At 40.6% G+C, this 20,896-nt stretch overlaps 1 protein-coding gene across 1 annotated transcript; it reads right to left on the bottom strand.

Annotated features, from left to right (window-relative positions):
* Nucleotides 1–527: 527 nt before the first annotated feature.
* On the bottom strand, nt 528–18,050 carry LOC109467434 (cyclic AMP-responsive element-binding protein 3-like protein 1). The gene is made up of 10 exons (XM_019765410.1): nt 17,594–18,050; nt 7,219–7,417; nt 6,537–6,722; nt 5,432–5,619; nt 4,826–4,972; nt 4,541–4,599; nt 4,307–4,375; nt 4,060–4,156; nt 2,854–3,040; nt 528–1,811 (listed from the first exon to the last, which is right to left on the bottom strand). The coding sequence occupies exons 1-10, from the start codon at nt 17,678–17,680 to the stop codon at nt 1,525–1,527; spliced, it is 1,506 nt and encodes a 501-aa protein (XP_019620969.1). The 5' UTR covers nt 17,681–18,050; the 3' UTR covers nt 528–1,524.
* Nucleotides 18,051–20,896: the final 2,846 nt, after the last annotated feature.

Below are 20,896 nucleotides of genomic sequence, written 5' to 3'. Positions count from 1 at the left end.
GAGCCCTTTTGCAGTTGTGCACTGCACAATACTGCCCTCTAGCGGAACGTAGCGGACGTGCAGAGGATTTGGACGCCTTGCTGCATACAAACTCGAAACCTGGCTTTTAATACGTGTTGGCATATTTGACGTCTATCTAATCTCAAAGCAGATATTGGGAGGCTAAACCTTTGTTTTTCTAAGCTCGTTTCTGTCACAACAAATGATCTGCCACTAAGTTGTGAGGCAGTAAATTATGGTTTTATCAAAATGTAGCCATCTTTCATGTAGCATGCACGCAATACTATGTATACAGACTATGATCAAAGCCCTTAAACTGCATTTTTACTTCAGGGTAGGGCAGTATTGTTTTGGGTGGCTGACTTGTGAGTTTGGTTGTTTCATGTCCAAGTAACAAGGGTGGCATCTAGGGTTTACACACACACACACACACACACACACACACACACACACACACAAACACATGCATACACAACACACACACACACACACACACACACACACACACACACAAAGAGTGATGAAACTTTGATATTTATTCCATATATATTTTATTCTGCAGGAATTTTGTGCTGTACAAGTATTTTTCTTTGCATTTCAAGAAAATAGAGCTCTGACACAGCACTCATCAAGACCAACACAAGATGTGATGTATTCTACCTCCTTCGCTAAGCAGGAGTGTGTTTTTAACGTCAGACCTTTAAACCAATTTTCCATACGAAGGTTTAAAATATGTCACCATTTTCGTCCAACTACATCTAGATCTCTTGTGTATTTCATGAAGTTCTGTGATCTTCAAGTCCGATGCGTGTGTCACTTACTACATTAATGACAAAACGGTCCATCTCAACCTAACAAAATAGACTCTTACCGAACAGAAACTATCTTACCCAAACACAAATCTTCCACATCACCCACATAAAAAGGGTGACAACGGTTATCATTACAATCAAAAGAAATAGTTCTCTTTTTTTTATCATTCATAACTTTTTGTTATCAGTATATTTTGTCTTTATCAGCTAATAAGGATTCGACAATCTCGAAGTCCAGTTACCGTTCCATCTACCACATAAACTTACCAACATATGTGGTTCCAAGCTAAATCCGTCCTGAATATAAATATAATACAGAACACTGATACAGCTACTAAAAAATTTGGCCCCTTTTAAGATACAGCTAAATTCATTACTTAAGAATTTTCAGCGTTTTGAGTTGCGGAGGCCTGCACAAAAAACAATGCCGTCGAGCGCTCATCGTATATATGGAATGACGTGATTGCTAAGTAATGCACAGCGGTAAAACTTAAAAGGTAAGGCTAATTATAACATTGTCAAATAATGCGTAATGTATTGTCAAAGCGTTTGCTACATTTCTGTGGAGACTTTGTATGTAACACAGTTGTACTGGAAGTTAAGGCAGGTATGACGTCGTGAATTCATACAATTTTAATCCTGACGCTCCACTTGTATTATTATAACCTTATGATTAGTGTTATGAAGAATATTACAAACACTTTTCCAGTGCTTAAGCTGTAGCGTTAGCCCTGTGTTCCAGATGGATGAGCTTGGAGGAGACCTCGGCGGCAATGTCGGGGTGCAGGACCGCGCCGGTTCCGAACGCAGCGTCGTTGTCTTCCCCGCCGGCGGAGAGGACCAGCGGTTTGTCGTCGGTTTCGTTGATGAGGGCGTACGCGTCGTCGGGAAGCTCGTGCCACAGCTTCTCCAGCACGGGATCGAGGCCCTGCTCGAAGTGGGACACGTCTTCGCTGCTCACCTCCTCCGTGAACGCAAACAGGGCTCGAGAGGAATGTCCTGCAAACAAACAAAAAAAACTGGGTTAGACACTGAAGTTGAAGACATTTTCTTCATCGGTATTAAAGCCAACAAATGTAGGTGGATAGTTGGTTGGTACATGTAAGCGACTGTGTGTTCAGCAAAGTTCTTTATTCACAAAAAAAAGGTTTGTTTTTTTTACATTCCTAACACCATGCAACAGCGACCCTTAGCTGTAGTGCTAATCAGTATTTGCCTTTGGAAGGTGACAGGCAGTCTTACTCTACAAATGTACTAGTATCCTAAAAATCTTTCGTTGTGAATAAAGAACTTTGTTACACAGTATTGAAGCCTCTTGAGTCTTGACTGGCATTTGTAGTGCATTCTGTTATACTTTGTTTTGAGATCCCAAACATTTGTACAGAAATCCAAACACTAGATAAATATGTAAATGTTCGTGTTTCCTCTTGCTAGTATTTTGGTTGAGCTGATATAAAAATTGATATCAACAGCTTGATAGTGTAATAAAGAAGATAATAGATATCCAGAAGATAAGATAAAAGCGCTAAATTAACACAAAAGCACAACAAACATGTTGCACTTTTGTATTCACACCAGCTGCTGCCAGTATAATGCACAATTCTTCTGCTTCCTTCCTTCTTTCTGTTTCCTGATGAACAGCTGGGATTTTTGTTGTGAAACAGGAAGACAGCTTTCAGACGTTTCACCATAGTGTCTTATGAAATCCATTTTGAATCAATACGTACCAGACTTTGAAGTTTTAGATGGCTGTTTCAGACAAAAATCATATGAACTGTTTCAGTGCATATGTGTGCAATCAGAAAATAGTCTTTTTTGAATGACTTAAAAACTTATGTTTCTGGCATGAATGTACAGTGACAGCTGATGGCAATGTTTTGTTACCTCTTCATAATCTGAATTGAAGGAAAAAAGTGTAACTTGTAGATAGCTTTTCAAAATGAACAAAAAGAAAGGGAAGAAAGGTATTGTTTGGTTTGCTGGTGTACATGTATATCACATTGTGAACAGTTTCCACGTCTATTGGGTAGAAACTACTTACTGTTAGGGGTGGTGTAGTCATCCCCGCCCCCGGAGTGTGGCACCCCCGCTAACCCGATATGGTTTGGTCCGGAGTTGGACTGTACCACTGAGTGTGTGAAGGGGGTGGGCAGGTAGCTGGACATGGAGGGGATGTAAAGGGTGGGGCTCCAGCTGCCCAGGAAAATGGCGAAGAAGACCACCAAGACCTGACGGGGAGGGAGGCAAAAGCACCGATCACTCTAACAGTCCGCAAACACCACCACTTATATAGCAGCTTTCAAGCAAACTACTCCTGCCATTTTAGTAGCCTCTTCCAGGCTTCAGAATTGGCCAACATGACAGATAGATAGACAGATAACATGTCAGGGGAGTTGGCCCGCTAAAGAAGTACAATTCAGGAGCAGCAAATGTATATGTACTCCTTTAGCGGACCCACTCCCCTGGCATGTTATCGGTCTATTTGGCCAATTTCTACTCTTTCCAGCCTCTTCTGAAGCCTGATAGAGGCTACCATTTTGGTGCAAGCAAAATCCTTAGGACTGGTCCATTTTTGAGCACCAAATGTTGGCAGGAGTAGTTTGATAACAGCACTTTGTGCATTGCAGCAAGCATAAAGCGTGAAGCCACCACAAATGTCTACAATGTTAATTGTACTCTAAGATAAAACAGGCCTGGTATTTTGATTTGTGCACTGGAATTCCTTGTCTGTACATACAGTGAAAGCCCATTCATTAAATGACTTTGAAGTTTTGTGTTTTGTAAGCAGGGCTTGTGTATAATAAGATGTTTGATGTAGTAAGGTACTGCATGCTTGTCGTGACGAAGGGTTGTTATACACAGAAAGGTCAACATTTTTCCAGTACAATTAGGCAAATTACATCTGTAGCATCTAAACCAACCATTGCTAAAAAGTAGCCCAATGGTGCGAATGCTTATCAAGCCTGGACCTCAAGCCAGGATTCAAACCCCTAACAACATAGTCTCCAACAGGGTAACAAAACAAGGTAAGGAAGAATAATTTGCCAGGGAGTTTGGCCACCACATTTTGCCAAAATTACCATCACTAACGCTTTAGGCCTGGTGGAGGCTACCCATTGCAAGACCTTTTAGACCAAGATTTGCCTGAGTACCATCCTGGTAAAATTACGTCTGCTCCAACAGTACCCAGCCTAGAGCAAGATTGTCAATGGAAAAGGCTGAGGAAGAGTCTAGAGGAGAAACCCACCATGAGACAGGTTCCTGTCTGTGTGGCGTTGGTCCTGCAGGGACGCGGCACTCTGTTCACCAGCGCCTGCAACTTCTGTAGCTGCACCAGTAACGTCCTGGGAACAGTAGTAGAGCATGTCAAACTCACTGCAAGTTTTATCGGTCTCCTGAGTGGTCTTCTTAGTGGACTATTTCTTGTGGCTCAATTTCTTTATACTTCAAATTCCACCAAGTGAGGCAAAATCATCTGCACAAGTTTGACTTACTTGTTGCTGGACTCTAGTGTGTTGACCTTCTTTCTCAACTCATTGTTTTCATGTGTGAAGTTCTCCACTCTGAAAAATAAACCAGTCTCAGTCAGATTCATTACCTAGCCATTTTAGCTAATGTACCTATTTCAGTATTTGACTCTTTTCTAGTGTAAACAAATTCATTTTCATTTAAAAATATCAATGCTCCACCATGTTGAGAATTATAAAAAGGAAAAAAGAATTGCTCACCTCTTTTCCAACTGATCAACATACTCCTTCTTTTTTCTTCTGCTTTCCTGTGCTGATATCTGGAAGTAAAATATAAAAAAATAAGCAAAAGATGGAAAATTCATAAAAGCTCCTTGGTAAAACTAAGCATAAGCTTTCTAATATAGGGTGGATTTTCTTTTAAAACTGCATATCAAAAGTAGTAATGAACAAAAGACTTGATGAATTGACAGCAACATTTGGCAAAAAGTTACTCATTTCCATCTGCTTTTAACAAATTACAGTAGTAAACTAATTCTTCCATACCTTGTTCTTGATTTTTCTGCGGACTTTTTTGAGTGACTTTTCCTCTGCCTTGGTGAGTGGGAGTTTGGTCGGGATGGGGTAACCCTCGGAGATCAGCGTTCTCTTTTCCTCTTCAGTCAGGATCAAAGGTCCGGAAGGCGGCAGTTTCTGAACCGGTCACCAGAACAGAAGGAAGAATATTACTTCACATACAAGAATGAGTTTTAAAACACAAGATTTTACTTATTTAGTCATCTATAAAATCTTCAAAACATCTGGGTAGTCCTACAACAATTTGTTGACTTCCTAGTGGGGCAAGAAACATAAAACATTGGTACATCTGTAGACTAGATAACAGAAATATATATGCAAAATTATTACAAATTTCCCTATGGTGGCAAAGAAAATAAAAGCTTTGCAAAAGTATTAGTAAAAAAGGAGAAGCTTCAAATAGCTTGTTGTTTGGCTACTTCAAGTGCTCAGAGCATCAAATGATGACGAAAATGTGCAAAAAAATGTCAGTAAATCTCAATATCAGACAGATTTCCTCATCCAGAATATTGAAATTGCTTTTAAAATCCCAAGGTATCAATACCATTATAACAACAAACATGACCGAGCCCTCACCTGGAAGTTTGTGAGCAGGTTCTGTCCAGGATTGGGCGACATTTTTCCGCTCATGTCGTGTGATTGGCCGGCCTGTTTGCTGAACGTGGGGCGTGTCGGGCTGTCCGGAATGGCGCGGGGACTGGAGCCTCCTTCTGAGTCACTGCTGGCACTGCTAGGTGGTGTGGGAGGCATCTGGACATCCAAATCTACAAATGTGCAATCACAAAAAGTTAGACATTCAAGCAGAAAACTTTAGACTTACTTAAGCCTAAATGCCAGGCTTTTTGCAAATCTACAAATGTCCAATTACAAAAAAAATAGGGACTCCATCAGAAAACTTTAGAACTACTTTAGCCTGAAAGCCAGGCTTTTTTCAGGCCCTACACAGGCCAGCTCCTTGGCTCTAGTTCTTAGCCTCTTTCAGGCTTTGGGAAGCGACTGAAAGGAGAAGGAATTGGCCAGATAGACATATAATGCCCTATTTTTGCTAATTTCTTTCAGCCTCTTCCTGAAGCCTGGTAGAGGCTATCTAGTTTCAACATTCAGGGGCCTTTGGTAAAATTTCCTTGCAGGCATGTTGGCACTAGAGCTTAAGAGCTAGCCTGTGTACATACCAAATATGAGATGAGCAGCACTAATTTCTAGGATAACAGAGACAATGCGGGTGCCAATTTTGTTGATAGAATGAAGGAATGGTTTGTTCAGTAAATACCTTTGGAGTCAGAGGCTGAATACGTTTCACTTACAGTCTCTAACTCTGTTTCCAGTAAAAACATGGCAAAGCTTAACATAGTAAAACTCTCTATTTACATTGAAGACAAATTTGAAAACAAGAGTGCCAGAGGCTGATGTAGGTATCACTGTTGAGACATTAACTACCAAACAGTGTTCTAGCCAGCTTCCATCTTTCCATTATTTGACAGAATTTTTTGGTTTTCGCGGTCACTTCTGTACCGCAAACTTATCCTTACCGTTAACAAATAATTAATTTGCCAAGTTTCTTCTTTCTGCACATGTTGCCACCGTGAACATATAGTTCCAGAAAACACCCCCATTTTGCTCAGACTGTGAACGTTTGCTACCGTGAACATTAACGAAATTACAGTAACGCTTCCCCACTCACCATCAGCGCCGGTGTGGAAGTACAGGTCAGGATCGGTCGGTTCAGTCTTGATCTTGATGAGGTCCAGGGGCTCCATCTGCTCTGCCATGTGGTAGGCCGTGTTTCCCATGTCGTAGTCCATCGCGTCTTCGTGCATCATCCCGTGGTCCATACGCGCTGCGTTCATCCAGTCTGCCATGTCAAAGTCTGGAGGAAGAAGAACAACATCTCTGTTAGAAAGGCTTAAAGGCATCAAACACAATTTGGTAAAACAAAAATATTCTGGTTGAGGAAATATGTCTGATATTAACATTTATAGACGTTTCTTATCACATTTTCATCATCATTTCATACTTGAAGCATTTGAAATAGCCCCAAAACAAGCGTGAAGAGTCCCTTTATTTTTTGGTACCAGCCTACGATATGAAACAAGCAGCCATTTTTTTGTCAGTGCATATGATATTGTTGGTTCAACTTACATTAAAAAATGACAGAAAGTTGACTTCTTCTTTCATTTTAAGGCAGCAGCCTTCAGATTCTACTGCGTTTTTGAGGCTAATACGAGATGGGGTTCACCAGGCCTCCATCCAGGAAAGTTGTGTAAAGACTTTGATTGTTAAGAGATTTTTGAGGCCAAGCTTAACAGCTGGTATCTATAGATGTGATATCAGGTCTATTGCCTAACTGGAAGTTTAGAACTTACCGTTTTCCTCAGTCTTGATGCGCAGAGATTCCTCCATGGCCAGGTCGGCGGCACTCATCATGGAGTAGCTGTGTTCAGCCTGGATCTGTGGCGGCGGTGCCAGAGACACGTCATTCAGGGGCTTGTCAGGGATCAGCGGTTCATCCAGCAGTCCATTCAGCCAATCAGAGGGAAGGTCGTCCAACTGGTCCGTCGGAGGCTGGAGAAACAACAGACGACACGTACAAGGTTACTTTTTTAGGTTTTTAAAGTTTTGCTCAGCATAGGGCTACAAGGAACCCTTCTGGGCACTGAACTAACGCTCACTGAAGCAGCATCTCTTTTCCCTCAGTCAGAAACATCAAGCTTAGGCAAGCTTGACTAACCGACTCAATAGGTGAAGCAGGAGTTAAAAAGGCTGCTCATGAAATTCCCTACCCGAATACCCCAAAATCTTAGGATTTTTTTTTTCAATCAAAATTGCATGGTTAGTTACTTGGCTTGTATGTGAACAGGAGAATTGTGAATGACTTTTAGTACCCTTAATTTTGAGGTGGGTTACAAATAATAGCCACTTTAGTGACTTTGGAATCAATTTTGTTCCAACAAAATAGCATATACCATATCTAATACAGGCCAAAGGACCTTGCCCCTCTTAAAAAGGTTTGAGCAGAGTTGAGATATTAATGGAAAAGTAAATACGTCTAGCTTAAAGAGATGATAATCAGCCATATACCTGCTGGTATTAACAGCTGTAGCACTATGTAAACCCTGTCAAGCTGTTAGAAACACAAGGGAATTGATAAAACTGGACCATCTTGACCAAAATGAACCTAAATTCCCATAAACAAGTCAATATTGCATGTAGCTACCACCTGTGTGATTCCCATAGAACAACCAGCTGTTCACTTCCATCAAGCCTGTCAGGAAATTGGTGCACATTGGGAATTGGAATTGTCCATAGAGGGCCTGCAAGCCCTTTTTCGCAAGGCGTAATCAGGCCGTTTTAGACTTCGTAATTCGTAGGCAGCCTCCGCAAAAATCAACGTAATTCGTAATAGGACATTAGCCGCAAATCGTAAAGTCGTAATCAGCTCTGAGACTTTAACGTAATTCGTAATAGGCAGCGAAAATTTTGAGTAATTCGTAATCACTACCCCCCTTGCAGGCCCTCTCCATATGGTTTAAAGAATGGTCAATAGGCATAAATAGGTACATAAATGATAAGGACAAGAATAAAGAATAAAACACTGATGTGGACTGCTCATTAGGTTGAGTTACCTGGTAAAAAAGATTAAAATTCAGTGGAAAACACTTTGTCCCTCTTCAACATAATGGTATACTCCGACCTTGTATCCCTCCACCCACCCAAGCAGTGATTCGGCCACATGGAAACTTGGCAAAATGCCAGCATCTCACATGTGGGTCTCTGCATATTGATTAAAGGTCGCTCCATGTCAAATAGTAGTAAAACTGATCAAAGACGTGCCATGGGCTCAATTTAAACTTCAAAATGGCTCTAATTTCAGCTGATGTCTATGACTTGATTTTGTTGCAAGCGGACAATTAGCTAAATGAAGATCATCTGATCACAAGTTTTGAATTCAACCAACCACTCCCAATACTAGTATGCTATGCATCTCCCTTGATTGATTGACTCCCAATACATTTACTTGAATAAAACACTACAGTACATGTATTTCACTGTCATTGCCTTGTCTACAGAATTTAAACCTGGCCATTTGAGGTTGGATGTTAACTAGAGTATTATACATTTACCAGGTATAGTTTGGAAACTCACGGTTTAAGATGTCAACTTCCCTGATGACAACAGGTTGTTGAACTTTAAACCTTATTACCAGAAGATTGTAACGGCCTAAAACCACTGACAGAATTCAGTTCAGGTAGGGAAAGTTTAAGTTTGAACACATAGATGTAGCAAATACTGCTGCTGAAAAAATAAATGGTTTTGGGAACCCGGATCAAGCAAACCAATCTGGTTCTAATCTGAACAGGATCTTAAACAATACGTCAAGAAACTTTCCATGACTTGTGCTGTATCCTGTTTAGCCTGTCAACAAAGCTACGGCCCTACAAAAGAATGAACCAACAGGACCAATAGAAATGTGGACGGCTGTTTCTTTACGCACAAGGAGCTTTATCTTTCAACTTTAGAAAAGCGGATAGGAAGAAAATCAATAAACTCAACCCAGATCTTAAGTAGGAAAAGAACAGCTGTTCCTACTGTAAGCTGTGAATTAGCAGAGGGATTTGAGTGACCAAACACCATATTGTATCCGAGAATCAGAATAAGACTCTTTTACGTGTAGGCTCAAAGTGTGTACATTGTAGCTATAGCAATTCAGAGCTACCAGAAACATGGTACATATATAATACCCGATTTTGCTGGATGGTGCGAACCTTCAGAGATCATAAAATTATTAAACTGAAACTTTTTACTTAAAAGATATTATGGAGAACAGAAGACCAGTCCATCTATTTAGGTGGTCATAGCTGGAATTTCTGGACTTTTCTCGGCTCATTAGACCTACTTCAGTCACCTAAAATTTAATGAGAACCACACTTCCAAGTTCCAACAGTCTTTCTTATCAGAATTCAAATGTGCACTGACTTGTGCCAGACAGACAGGAGGTTTTGATTTACACGTGTCTGTACTATCATTCCAACGTGCCACACACATGTATACTAGTAGTACAGTGCAGTCCTACTATTACTAGCAGCTATTTCTGTGAAACTGTCTGTCCACTCCACTACAGACAAGTCCTGCAGTACCCTCACCTGGAAGGAATTTTTGTAGTCTGCTATCTGCTGACCTTTGACATGAGTTAGATCTCACTAAAACAGGACCAGACCCTCTACTTCTAAATTTAGTTTCTATCTTGCTCCAGATACCTATAGGTAAGGACAGTTCATAAAAAAATATTAAGGTCTGTAGGTCTCTGATGTTGCAAAATATATTTCATTTTACAAATGGTTACAAAATTATTTTACTGTCTCTAAGACAAACATGTTGCACGGGACAAGTACTAGTAGACAGAGAAGGCTAATATTTTCTGATATTCAAACTTAGGAATTAATTGTGGCAACAAATCAGATCTGCGATTATGAATCTCAGACTAGCTTACTAGTGTACTACATAACTGAATTCTAAATTTGAACTCAATATGTACTTCTCGGGGCAAAAGGACAAAAGCGTGGCTTTTTACATAGGAGTCAATGACCTTTCGTTTATCACCATATGCTTCAGGCCATTCATAATTACAGGGAGGAGTTTTTCAAGGCTAAAGATCTTTCAATTAAGCTGATATACATTGTATCTCCACTTCTCTAGCCTTGAAAGGTGCTGTGTTACGTTAATACTATCATTCTTGCGTCAGCTTTGAAAGTTGTTAACGTTTTTCATTGGTATTGGTCCCAAAATTGTCTTCAAACTCAACTCAATCAGGCTACTAGTATTACCTGATTTTCAAAAGGAAATTGTTTTCCAAGTAGGCCATAAACTGTAACAAGGCCATTATATATGTCCTTGACTACAGTAAACCCGAAATATTTTGCATCAGATAAAATCAAGATCTCAGACATTTTGACAGTATTTGGACGGTTGAATATAGGCAGCTCCTTTAATCTTGGGAGACTTTTCAACACTAAACACTTGCTAACTTCCCGTGATGAAAATGTGTAACAAACATCAAAGGCATTACTAACGGTAAACCAAACCAGACACAACCTGATAGCTTTACAGTCGCTCAAGCACCAAAACAAAGCTGCACACGTTCAAATGGACCAGGTGTTGAAAATGTAAACACTGGCTAAAATACTGTCTGTAACAATAACACCATAATATCATACAAAAATCGTAACATTAATGTACAATTTTCTCTCTTTTTCCCCATTCTTCCATACCTCTTAAGTGTGACATTAAGTGACTTAATAGGACATTTAAAACCCCTCCAGTAAAGGTTTTATCCTATAGACAGGGTGGGGTCTTAAGGAGGACTTGCGGTTACTATGTGGTTGACTAAGACCCCCTCAAGAAAAATGACTCTGCCTCAAATGAAGACATCGAAGTCTAAAATCCATGGAACAGTACTTTGTAAACTCATTTTCACTATATTTATTTGTGTTCACCTAAAGAATGTCTTCTCATTTTGAAACTGCTAGCAATTTCACCAACTTCATCCAAAATAGTGTTTCCCTCGTAACATTGACAGCAAAATTTCCCTGAAACATCTCGAGCTAAACCTGTCTGATATGTCTTGAGTTAAACTTGAAGCTGTCTGAGGTGTCTTTAAGGCTGACGTGTCCTTCTTACAAGAATGTGTTCAGCCTGTCCCAGTCTGCCCTCATACCAGCTGGGAGCAACCTGGGGTGAATTTTCCAGACACATTCCCACTGCATGCCCCCTAACCCAAACAACCAGACACAGGAGTCACAGGACACCAGTCCTGTTTGTAGTCATGTCTGGCCCTGGGAGTCGTCAACAGTCGACAGTGGCCCTCAAGACAGACTGACACCCAAGACACCAAATAATCACTCTGAACTTGACATACAAGGTGCAACAAAGGACAGGGTCAACTTTATACAGACATTCCAGTCTCTGCTTTGTGAAGCCATCTTCTACAGTACTGACATTTTGCCAAGTTAGCACAGTTTTTTCCTAACCCTCTAATGGTTTTCAAGCATTTTGGAGTGCTTGCTCGCAAAATATTGACAAACTTGAGACACTGTCGGTCTATACAGCAATTTGAAACAATTTTCTGTTCGTGTTTTTTTTCCTGAAAATTCATAGGAAAAACTTGACAGCGTTTCAATCATACCATTAGTTTGCTACTTGGTTTTTGCTTGGTGTCACAACTTTTTACAGTATAACCTATACCTATACTATACGTTTTTCTAAAGGGAGACAGTCTACTAGCAAAAGTCAGACAACCTTACAATGAAAGTCTGGCCAACTCGAGACTGAAGTTCTTTTGACCTAAAGACATCCTACCAGATGTTTTGTCTGAAGGGGAAGGAACTGCACTTGAAGTGGCAATGGGCCAAGACTGAGAATTCTAAGCAGTCTCCCTTATGGAGGGAAAACTAAATGGTCTATTCAGTCTACAGTATTTCACTACTTGTACTTCTCAAATAGTCGTATTCAGTATTGCACTTTTAAGAGGTTAAAGCAATAAAGGAGTAATTTCAAATTCTACAGGGGTCTTCAATACAATTACCACTATCATTGTGCTTTTCTACATTATGTTTTTGAACAGAAAACCAAACTAAAGTGGTTTGAGAACCCAACATCTTTAATTAGATTATCTAATCAGACTTGTTTACGTACCAGCTTGCAGAACCTTTATGTTGCTGCATCAGGCAACAAAAGCTTAAGAGTAAATGACGTATCCCTTGGCGCAGAGAAATAATGTTATCAGCAACATGCATTGTTCTCTTATCTCCTTAGCAGCTTTTTTCCACAGATGGAAATGCTAAAGAGCAAACACATTTTGTGTCTATGCATCCAGGTGAAAACAACTTGAAGCACGTAATCCAAGGGAATAATTCTACTTTGCTGCTATGATATGGTTGAAGCAACATTTGTGGAGTGACCTTTTCAGAAATACGTCTTTTCCAGCTCAAGAAACCTCAGGATTTTCCTTAGCGTGTCTTGAGTAAAGTTTGACTTCACGCACTGGAAATGAACAAAGGTGGCTACCTGATATGCATCTGAAGTAGAGTATTTCACGTAATCATGTTAAATCATGCATTGTCAGAATCGGCACACGCCCCTTCTCATTGCGTCACCCCATGGAAGCTACCGTGCGCACTAGTTGTCACGCTTCACACTTTTCGTTTGTCCTTACGCAAACGGTAATTATCGTTGACTGCGTAAATTTCACAGGGCCCATTTAAACAAGGGTGTTGCCTGTATTCCAAACCTTGGTGGTTTGTTAGAGGATTTTACACCATGTAATGTATATATGAACTGTATTTCTAGTAACTAACAGTCAGCAATGTCAAAATCATATAGCTGTTCATTCTAAAAATATAGGAAACTGCCACCAAAAAATGCCAAAACTTTGCATGGGCACAACTTGCAATTTAGACTACTAAATGGACAATTTTAGATGGCACTGCCAGGCACCACCTCTTCCTATAGGGCACAATTATTTGCAATTAAGTAAACCACAGGTTTGTTCAGCTTAAATGAGTAGCCCTTTAGAACAAAGCTGGGGGTCTTAGCACAATGGAACTTTTGTACAATAATGTACGAGCTCTGTCAAATGAAAATAACGCAATCTTCTTTGTAGTCCTTACTGACTTCTACATGTATGAGACAAAGCTCTGTCAAAAAACTATTGATGAATTTCATTGCATCTGCAAAAATGAATAGATGTATCATCATCATCATTCACTGTGTTCTGCGTCTACAGATAGTAGATATAAATGAAAATGAGCTTTGTCAATTATTTATACTATGATGCAATGTCATATAATAATCTGTGTTATCACTTGAGCTTGGTTCAAGAACAAATAGACACAGTGTTCAAACTATGTCTACTACCAGGTCTACCCATTGGTTTAGCCTAAAGTTTCACTATAATTAAAAAAAATGATTTTTTCCTTGATTTTTTTCTAGAAATAGAAATCAGAATCAAATTGGCATTGGAAAAAAATGATTCACATAATATTATGTCACAAGCCAATATCATAGGCTATTTTGGATTTGACTACTGGCCAAAATAGCTTTATGCAAAGCAATACAGGGTCAATGCCATGTCCCAAGTGACACTATCAGATTTCCAACCAGTGTAAACAATGATGCAATGAAGCCCACAATGTGCCTTTTGTCTGCTAAAATTAAATTATGCATTGGAGTCCTTGGAAGTGGTAATGCTGACAATTTGCTTACAAATACCAAAACAAGCTGACTTCAGCAATAGATTTGCCAGTGTACTGGAATGCAAAACAACTCCAGCTTGCGCAGACAGCATGCCTCTTGGTTGCTATGGTTTAGCTTGTGATACAATTTCACGGTCTAGCAGACTGCCTTTTTTCCATCCCAGCATCATACATAACTCATAAGTCCATAACCAGATTGTTATATTTTTACCTTCGCCAAGAAGGTTATGTTTTCAGGGGCGTTCGTGTATGTGTGTGTGTGTGTGTGTGTGTGTCTGTCAACACGATAACTTGAGAAAGCATTGATGGATTGTCTTGATACTTGGTAGATGGGTAGGTCTTGATGAGACCTCGAAATGATTAGATTTTGGACCCCCTAGCGGCTTGTTATGGTACTGCAGCTGAACTTCCGGTTTTGATATCTCATGATCCAGACATGCTAGGGTGACGAAATTTGGATGGCAGGTAGCTCTTGTGCTGGGGAAGAAGTGACGTGAGTTTGGGCCCCCTAGTTGCTTGCTCTAGAACTGCGAGGGGGTTTAAAGGACAAATGTTTAAAGGAGGATAACTCAAGAACCGATTGATGGATCATCATGATTTTTGGTATGTAGGTAGCTTGAGTAATGCTTGACATAATGATATTACAATTATGCAAATATGGATGTAATTTGCATAATTAATAAGGAAATTCTATTAATCAACTGCATTCCATGATAGGAAGTTCAAGCTTGTGACATATGTTATTAACAACGAGAGAAACACAGGCAGATATCAATTATGCAAATGAAGACTTAATTTTCATAATTAATGAGAAAATGTTATAATTGCATAGTGGTAACTGCCTGGAATTTTATACTTGGGGTGTTTGAAGTTTAGTGAAGGTAAACATAATTTAACATAACTTATTCAAATAAGGACCTCATTTGCATAATATATGAGGAAATGCTATAATGGCATTCTTTGTTAAAATAAGACTGTTGGTGGAGATTATGATCAACAGATATAATTCATGCAATTGCGGATCCTATTTGCATAATCAGGGGGATTAATACATTGTATATAAGTTCTCATTCATAAAAGTTAACATCATTTGGCGAAGGTATGAGATCGTGGAACTCTAGTTTATTTTTAAAAAAGCACTTCTTTCCCGTCTCTTCCTTTTTTCCGAGAAATGCACCCCCCTGAAAGCCAGGATGAAATTCAAAACCAGTGCCTGATGGAACAAATCCAGGATCCCAGGGTGATTTTTCTTGGAACTCACACCAGCATTTCCTCCTTGAAATCTCTCTTCCATGTCCTGTATTTTGCAGGCTGGTATTTTGTAAACTTTAAAAGGTGTCATAGCATTTTTGAGACTCTCATTCCCTTAAAATTGTGTAATTCCCCAGTGCATTATCAGCATTATAATTCGTTCATAGTGATGACACATTCATACCAGGAAAGCACAGGACTACAGTAGCTAAGAGATCCTCTACATCTTAGCAACATAATATTAATAGGATGGGTCTAAACCTGAATACATGTACATACCAGTGACACACATAAATGTGTATCAACAAGTATGTGTACATGTGTATGTATTGCTTTACATTTACAACATGTAATTTGCCTTCATCATGGTAAATTTACACATACATGATAGCTATTGAATAATCCATCAACTACGACACTTGTAAAATGATGAAAGGCAAATGATTGTCAGTGGCTTATCTTGACTTGATTTGCATCACAGTGCAGATTGCCAGAAATTTAGCAGATATGTGGCCCCTAGCTGTGAACTACAATAACTGACTTCAAGATGGTTTGCATTAGACCATCCTGGGGGAGGTTCCACACAACAGGGGGTTCTCTGAATTCCAGGGCAAAAAGCAGTAGGACTTGAGTATCTAGGGCAAGAAACAGGCTTCTCTTTTGGAGTTCACATCCTGAAATTACATATTGTTCCTAGAAAAAGAAGCTCAAATATCAAATAAACTTCCACATGAATGTTGAAAGAAAATTTAGGTAGTTTCCCTAATTTGTTGCTGAATTTCTAACTAGGACTGATTCCAATTAAATATTCCTACTAATGAGATGGTGGTTAGAGAATAGCTGCCTTATCAGTTTCGTATCTGCATATTAAATTGGTCGCAGACTATCTGGATTTGTGCATGGCTTTTTTTCACCCAGAATATGAGTATTTCCTAACTTCGCTTACTCACTCACTCACTATCAGGTTTAGCTTCCACAGTGAAACCAAATACTAGTATCAATTTTCCACTGGTTTGTTTCTCCTAATTCTACCGTTAAATACGTCAATAAACCAACACTACAGGCTGAAAGCTGTTACAGCATTTTGCATGTTTTAGTACCCAAGGCATCCCAAATGCAAACACTTCAAATTTGAACAACAAAGACATTTTCTACATCCTGGTTGGAATGGGGATCTATTGCTCCAGATGTCCCAGTTCTCACTTTCTACCATATTGAATAAAATCCTGCCCCCAAAAATACAGTTTTCTGTCTAGAATTGTTACAATTATACCTTTTGGAAGTCTATGGAGTATGGTTAGTTAATCCTCAGCTGAACACGCGTATTTAAACGTGCTTACAAAATACAAAGTCCAGATTCAAAAGGGGGAGGGGCACTGTACTCTGCAGAGAGCACCCCGTGGTTTGTGAAAAACAAAATACTAGTAGCCTTGGAAAAAAACTGCTGTCAACAGCATAGATTTGCATCCAAATTGGAAGACAACAGGGTGATCACTATCCCCAAGTATCTGGTCAACAAGTACTCAGGTTTCTTGTTGACGGAAATCAAATTTACGGATGTTTCAATATGGTGTAAACATATGGTGTAACCGTCATATAATTTCCTATCGCCAAAAATGATCTCTGGGGGTAGTTTTCGAACATAAAATTTGATTACGTCTGCATAACGAATGGCTACAAATGGACTAAAAAATAGGAGGAACTGTTTTCTTAAAGAATGCATTGGGTAATTGGTAGCCGACTTTTAGAGCCACTGGCCTTCCGAGAAGTCGTGATATGCCGTAGCTTGAAGCAAGCTGACATTTCGTTAGAAATTGTCACACAAAATAACACCTTATGATCTTCGTCAATAATCTCAAATATTGTACGGTTTCTACGTCTTAAGGTAGTTGACCTTTGCTGAGTGCTTTAGCCTTTGCGTTTTCAGACGTAACTGGTGAGAAACGTGCGTCAGGTAACTTCCGCCTCGGGCGCCGGTAAAATAAGCATGCTTTTTGTGGGAGGGGGGCGTCACCGCCCCACCTGACCAGTGAGCTTACCTTTAAAATCCTACATGTACCTTTTTTTTCTACAAAAACTCTATAAGATCACATTTTTCTACAAATATTGAACAGAGGTTTTGTTTGTGGGTGGTAAACAGACTACGTTAGACGAGTTTGGGGCACCGGTGTGGCTATCTTGTCTACCGGCAAGAAATTATTTTGGAAAGGGTAACGCGACTACTGCGGAGTTTACGTACCAGTCTGAAGACGTCTGCGTCCAGAATATCGTTGAAGTCGTTAGTGCTGAGCTCGCTGAGCTTTCTGTCGTGCGCTAAGCTGTCCATGGCGAGCAGCCTGAGCCGAAGGTACAGCAGAAATTGGCGAAAAACGCCAAAATTTGAGGAAACGCCGAAAAACGTCGTCTGCGCGACGCTTTCTGGTCAGGATCAGACGACTGGGAATCCGGGACCGCACAACCCACACGGAAATGGGGGGTGCTTCCACTGGGGAAAAGTAGTGCGTAGTTTGGTCGCAGATTGTCCAGAATTTCTGCCCGACCGGTTGTTTTACTACGGTTGCACGCACTGGGCGTTGGTGTAGAGACAATATGACGCGCACTCGGGGCGTTCAGGGGTTGTTATTATCTATTTTGGACGTCATGGGCGGCCGAAAAACAGGGATGGGACAGCGGTGCGCCACGTCGACTAAATACGTCATGACGCGCCGCCTGACCAATCAGAGTGCGCGCCGCTGGTTGGTAGGCGTGGCTACAACAGCTGATCGGGCCGTGGTGTACAGGTCATCCCGGATGATGTCATGCTAGCACTTGAAATAAGCTTTTCTCAAATAGAAAAACTAAAGTAAACATCTCGAGTCGATTTATGCCATTCAGAAGAATAATCCGTACCCCCTGCATATTTTCCGGCCAATGTGTTCAAGATTTCCTCCAGTAATCCGGCCAATAGCTTACCGTTTACCAAGGAGTAAAAATGCAGTCCTGGATAAAATGATAACAGTGTTTTCAATGATGTAAAAGAATTACAACTACTTTTTTAATGGGGGTTCTTTCCATCGATACTACTGTAATAGTTGTGATCCTTGTTTTGGGTACATGTAATACAATTTTGACACAATGGATGGTATTTTTTTGCGCGCAAGTTATAGTTGCTCTTGCGCATTTGCAAAGTCAATCCACTAAGTATAGACAGGTATTTCGTGTGAGCAAGGACATTCACTCGGTGTTTTGTAAATACCGGTCCATACCGTGATGCACGATTTGTTTTTCAGAATACGGATATAGAAGCAAAGCAAGTCGTGACTGCTAGCGCTATTTGTTAGGCCACACCAAGTAAATTTTATGGATGACGTCCTTTGGAGACCCTAAATCTAATGCGAGAGGGCGAAAAAAAAAACAAGAAGGGCCCTAAAAAACAAGATGCCTAGATTAGAAATATACTAAGAGACGACAAATGTTAGGACACAAATTGAATGAGGTGACACAGTGTAACAAGCAAGAAGTCTTTTATTCATCATCAAAACAGCAATAAATCAGGTGGAATAGCAGTTGTCGTCCTGTCCTGTTTTCGCGTTACTGGTTTCACGTCAATCTGACGATTTGCAACACTGTCGTGACTCTTTGGTCATAGTTACAGGAAGTGGAATTTCTTGTTTTTTTTTTTTTTTCTAGGAACAGGCCAAAATCAATGCGCGCGCGGACGTCATCCATAAAATTTAGTGGTGTGGCCTTAGAGAAAAAAACACAGACCAAACGTACGCAGTCAAAGTGCGTCTAAGCAAGGAATAGAACGTCCTTGGTCCAAGTATGCGCAGTGGTTACTTCAGGACGGACGAACTTCAAACTTTTTTTATTTTGTTGGTCAGCATTCTTTATCGCGATTTCTGTCTCGCTGACAAAATTAAGCAATCCCATCCCAAAATTACATCATACTAGGCGGTAGGCCATGTAATTGTTTTTGCTGAATTGTCCTTTAATATGTCCCACATTACCCGAAACGGGTGGACTCTAATCTCCAAGCAGATCCTAGGGTGGCATAAGCAGTATCCATTGGCCAGAGAGGGTCAGTGGTGACATACAGTTGTAAACGGCTTGAAAGCCAGGGAATTGGCCAAATAGACAGATAGCGGTACGCGGTGGCAAATGTACTTCTTCAGCGAACCAACTCCCCTGGCACGGCACATTATCTGCCTATTTGGCCGATTTCTACTCTTCCATGCCCCGCTTCTGACTGAAGACTTGTAGTAGTAATCTCCAAGCAGATCCTAGGGTGGCAAAAAGACAGTATCAAACTGGCCAGACAGTATCCATAGAACGTCCTTGGCCAGAGAGGGTCCATGCGGGGGTAACGGGCCATATATAAAATTGAAATACCTTTATTGTACATTCATGCCACGACGGGCTAGGTACAGGTCAAGACTTAACAGACACATACATAACAAACGTATATAGAAACGTGGAGACAAGAGATACACCACTTGACTTAGACATACATACATAGGGAACATACAAGGGAACTATACTAAGCTACTACAAAGTGTAAAAAATTAAAGTTAACGATCTTCCACCATCAACCTCTGCTTGGAGTACCCCCTCTGAGAAAACCCTGTGCCCTTCCCCGACAAGGACCGGATCACTCCGCGGTCTTGCCAAGTTGGGGCCCACTCACCAGTGAACTGCGCACATTCAAGTTGATGTTGCGCCAAGGACAGTTCCTGTCGCTCCTATGTCTATTGTGTTTTCAAGACTCTGGCAAAGAGCCAAGATGCATCCGGATGTATTCCAGTCACAGGCTTCTGAATTCGCAACTTGAATATTTACTAGACAAAAAAAGACCATGAACTTCTATAGCAAGAATAGAGAACGGGTGCATCCTTGAAGTGCAATCATTTGATTTTAGAAAATTGTTCATGAAAGGAACGAGGTACCGGTTTAAAATATCAACTTAAATTTACTTTACCACACGATTTTTACCCATTACGGCAGGTTGCATGTGTAATACTTATTGCGATTCGTCAGGGGGCGCTGCTATACTATTGGCCAGTTGCTCCGAGGGTGCAGTAATCCACCAATCCGCTTGGAGCGCGATTGAGCATGCACGGTAATTTCAGAAATTCACCCAATCGGAGGCCGTGTCCGCCCAAACCCTTCCTGGCTGGCTATCATTCCCAGTGGCGAAACAATATAAAGAGAATTCCTCCCTCAAAATATGATGCGTTGGTTTTACTGGCTAAGCATTTGTCTGATAAAAAAGAGCAACACTAGTGCAAATGTCATCGACCGCCTGAAACCTTCGTCCAAAGTAGACCTCGAGGCTTGACAGACTGGTCCTTGAGACGAAGTGTGCAACGCGCGTGTATGCTTCTTACCGGCAGAACCGCTTCTTATAACTCTACTGTCTGAAATCAGTAGACTGCGAAAACCGGCCGTCTGTGTCATGACTTATGTAAAGGTCGAGGGCGCACAGCTAGACCGTGTTACGCAGTCTTCTATTTTACAGTTCACTGCTTTACTTTGAAAGTTTAATACCATGCCCTTACGGGGG

The sequence above is a fragment of the Branchiostoma belcheri genome, unplaced genomic scaffold, assembly GCF_001625305.1.
Source record: "Branchiostoma belcheri isolate BF01 breed outbred unplaced genomic scaffold, Haploidv18h27 scaffold18, whole genome shotgun sequence".
In the NCBI taxonomy this organism is placed as follows: Eukaryota; Metazoa; Chordata; class Leptocardii; order Amphioxiformes; family Branchiostomatidae; genus Branchiostoma; species Branchiostoma belcheri.
This window is presented reverse-complemented; position numbering and strand designations above follow the sequence as displayed.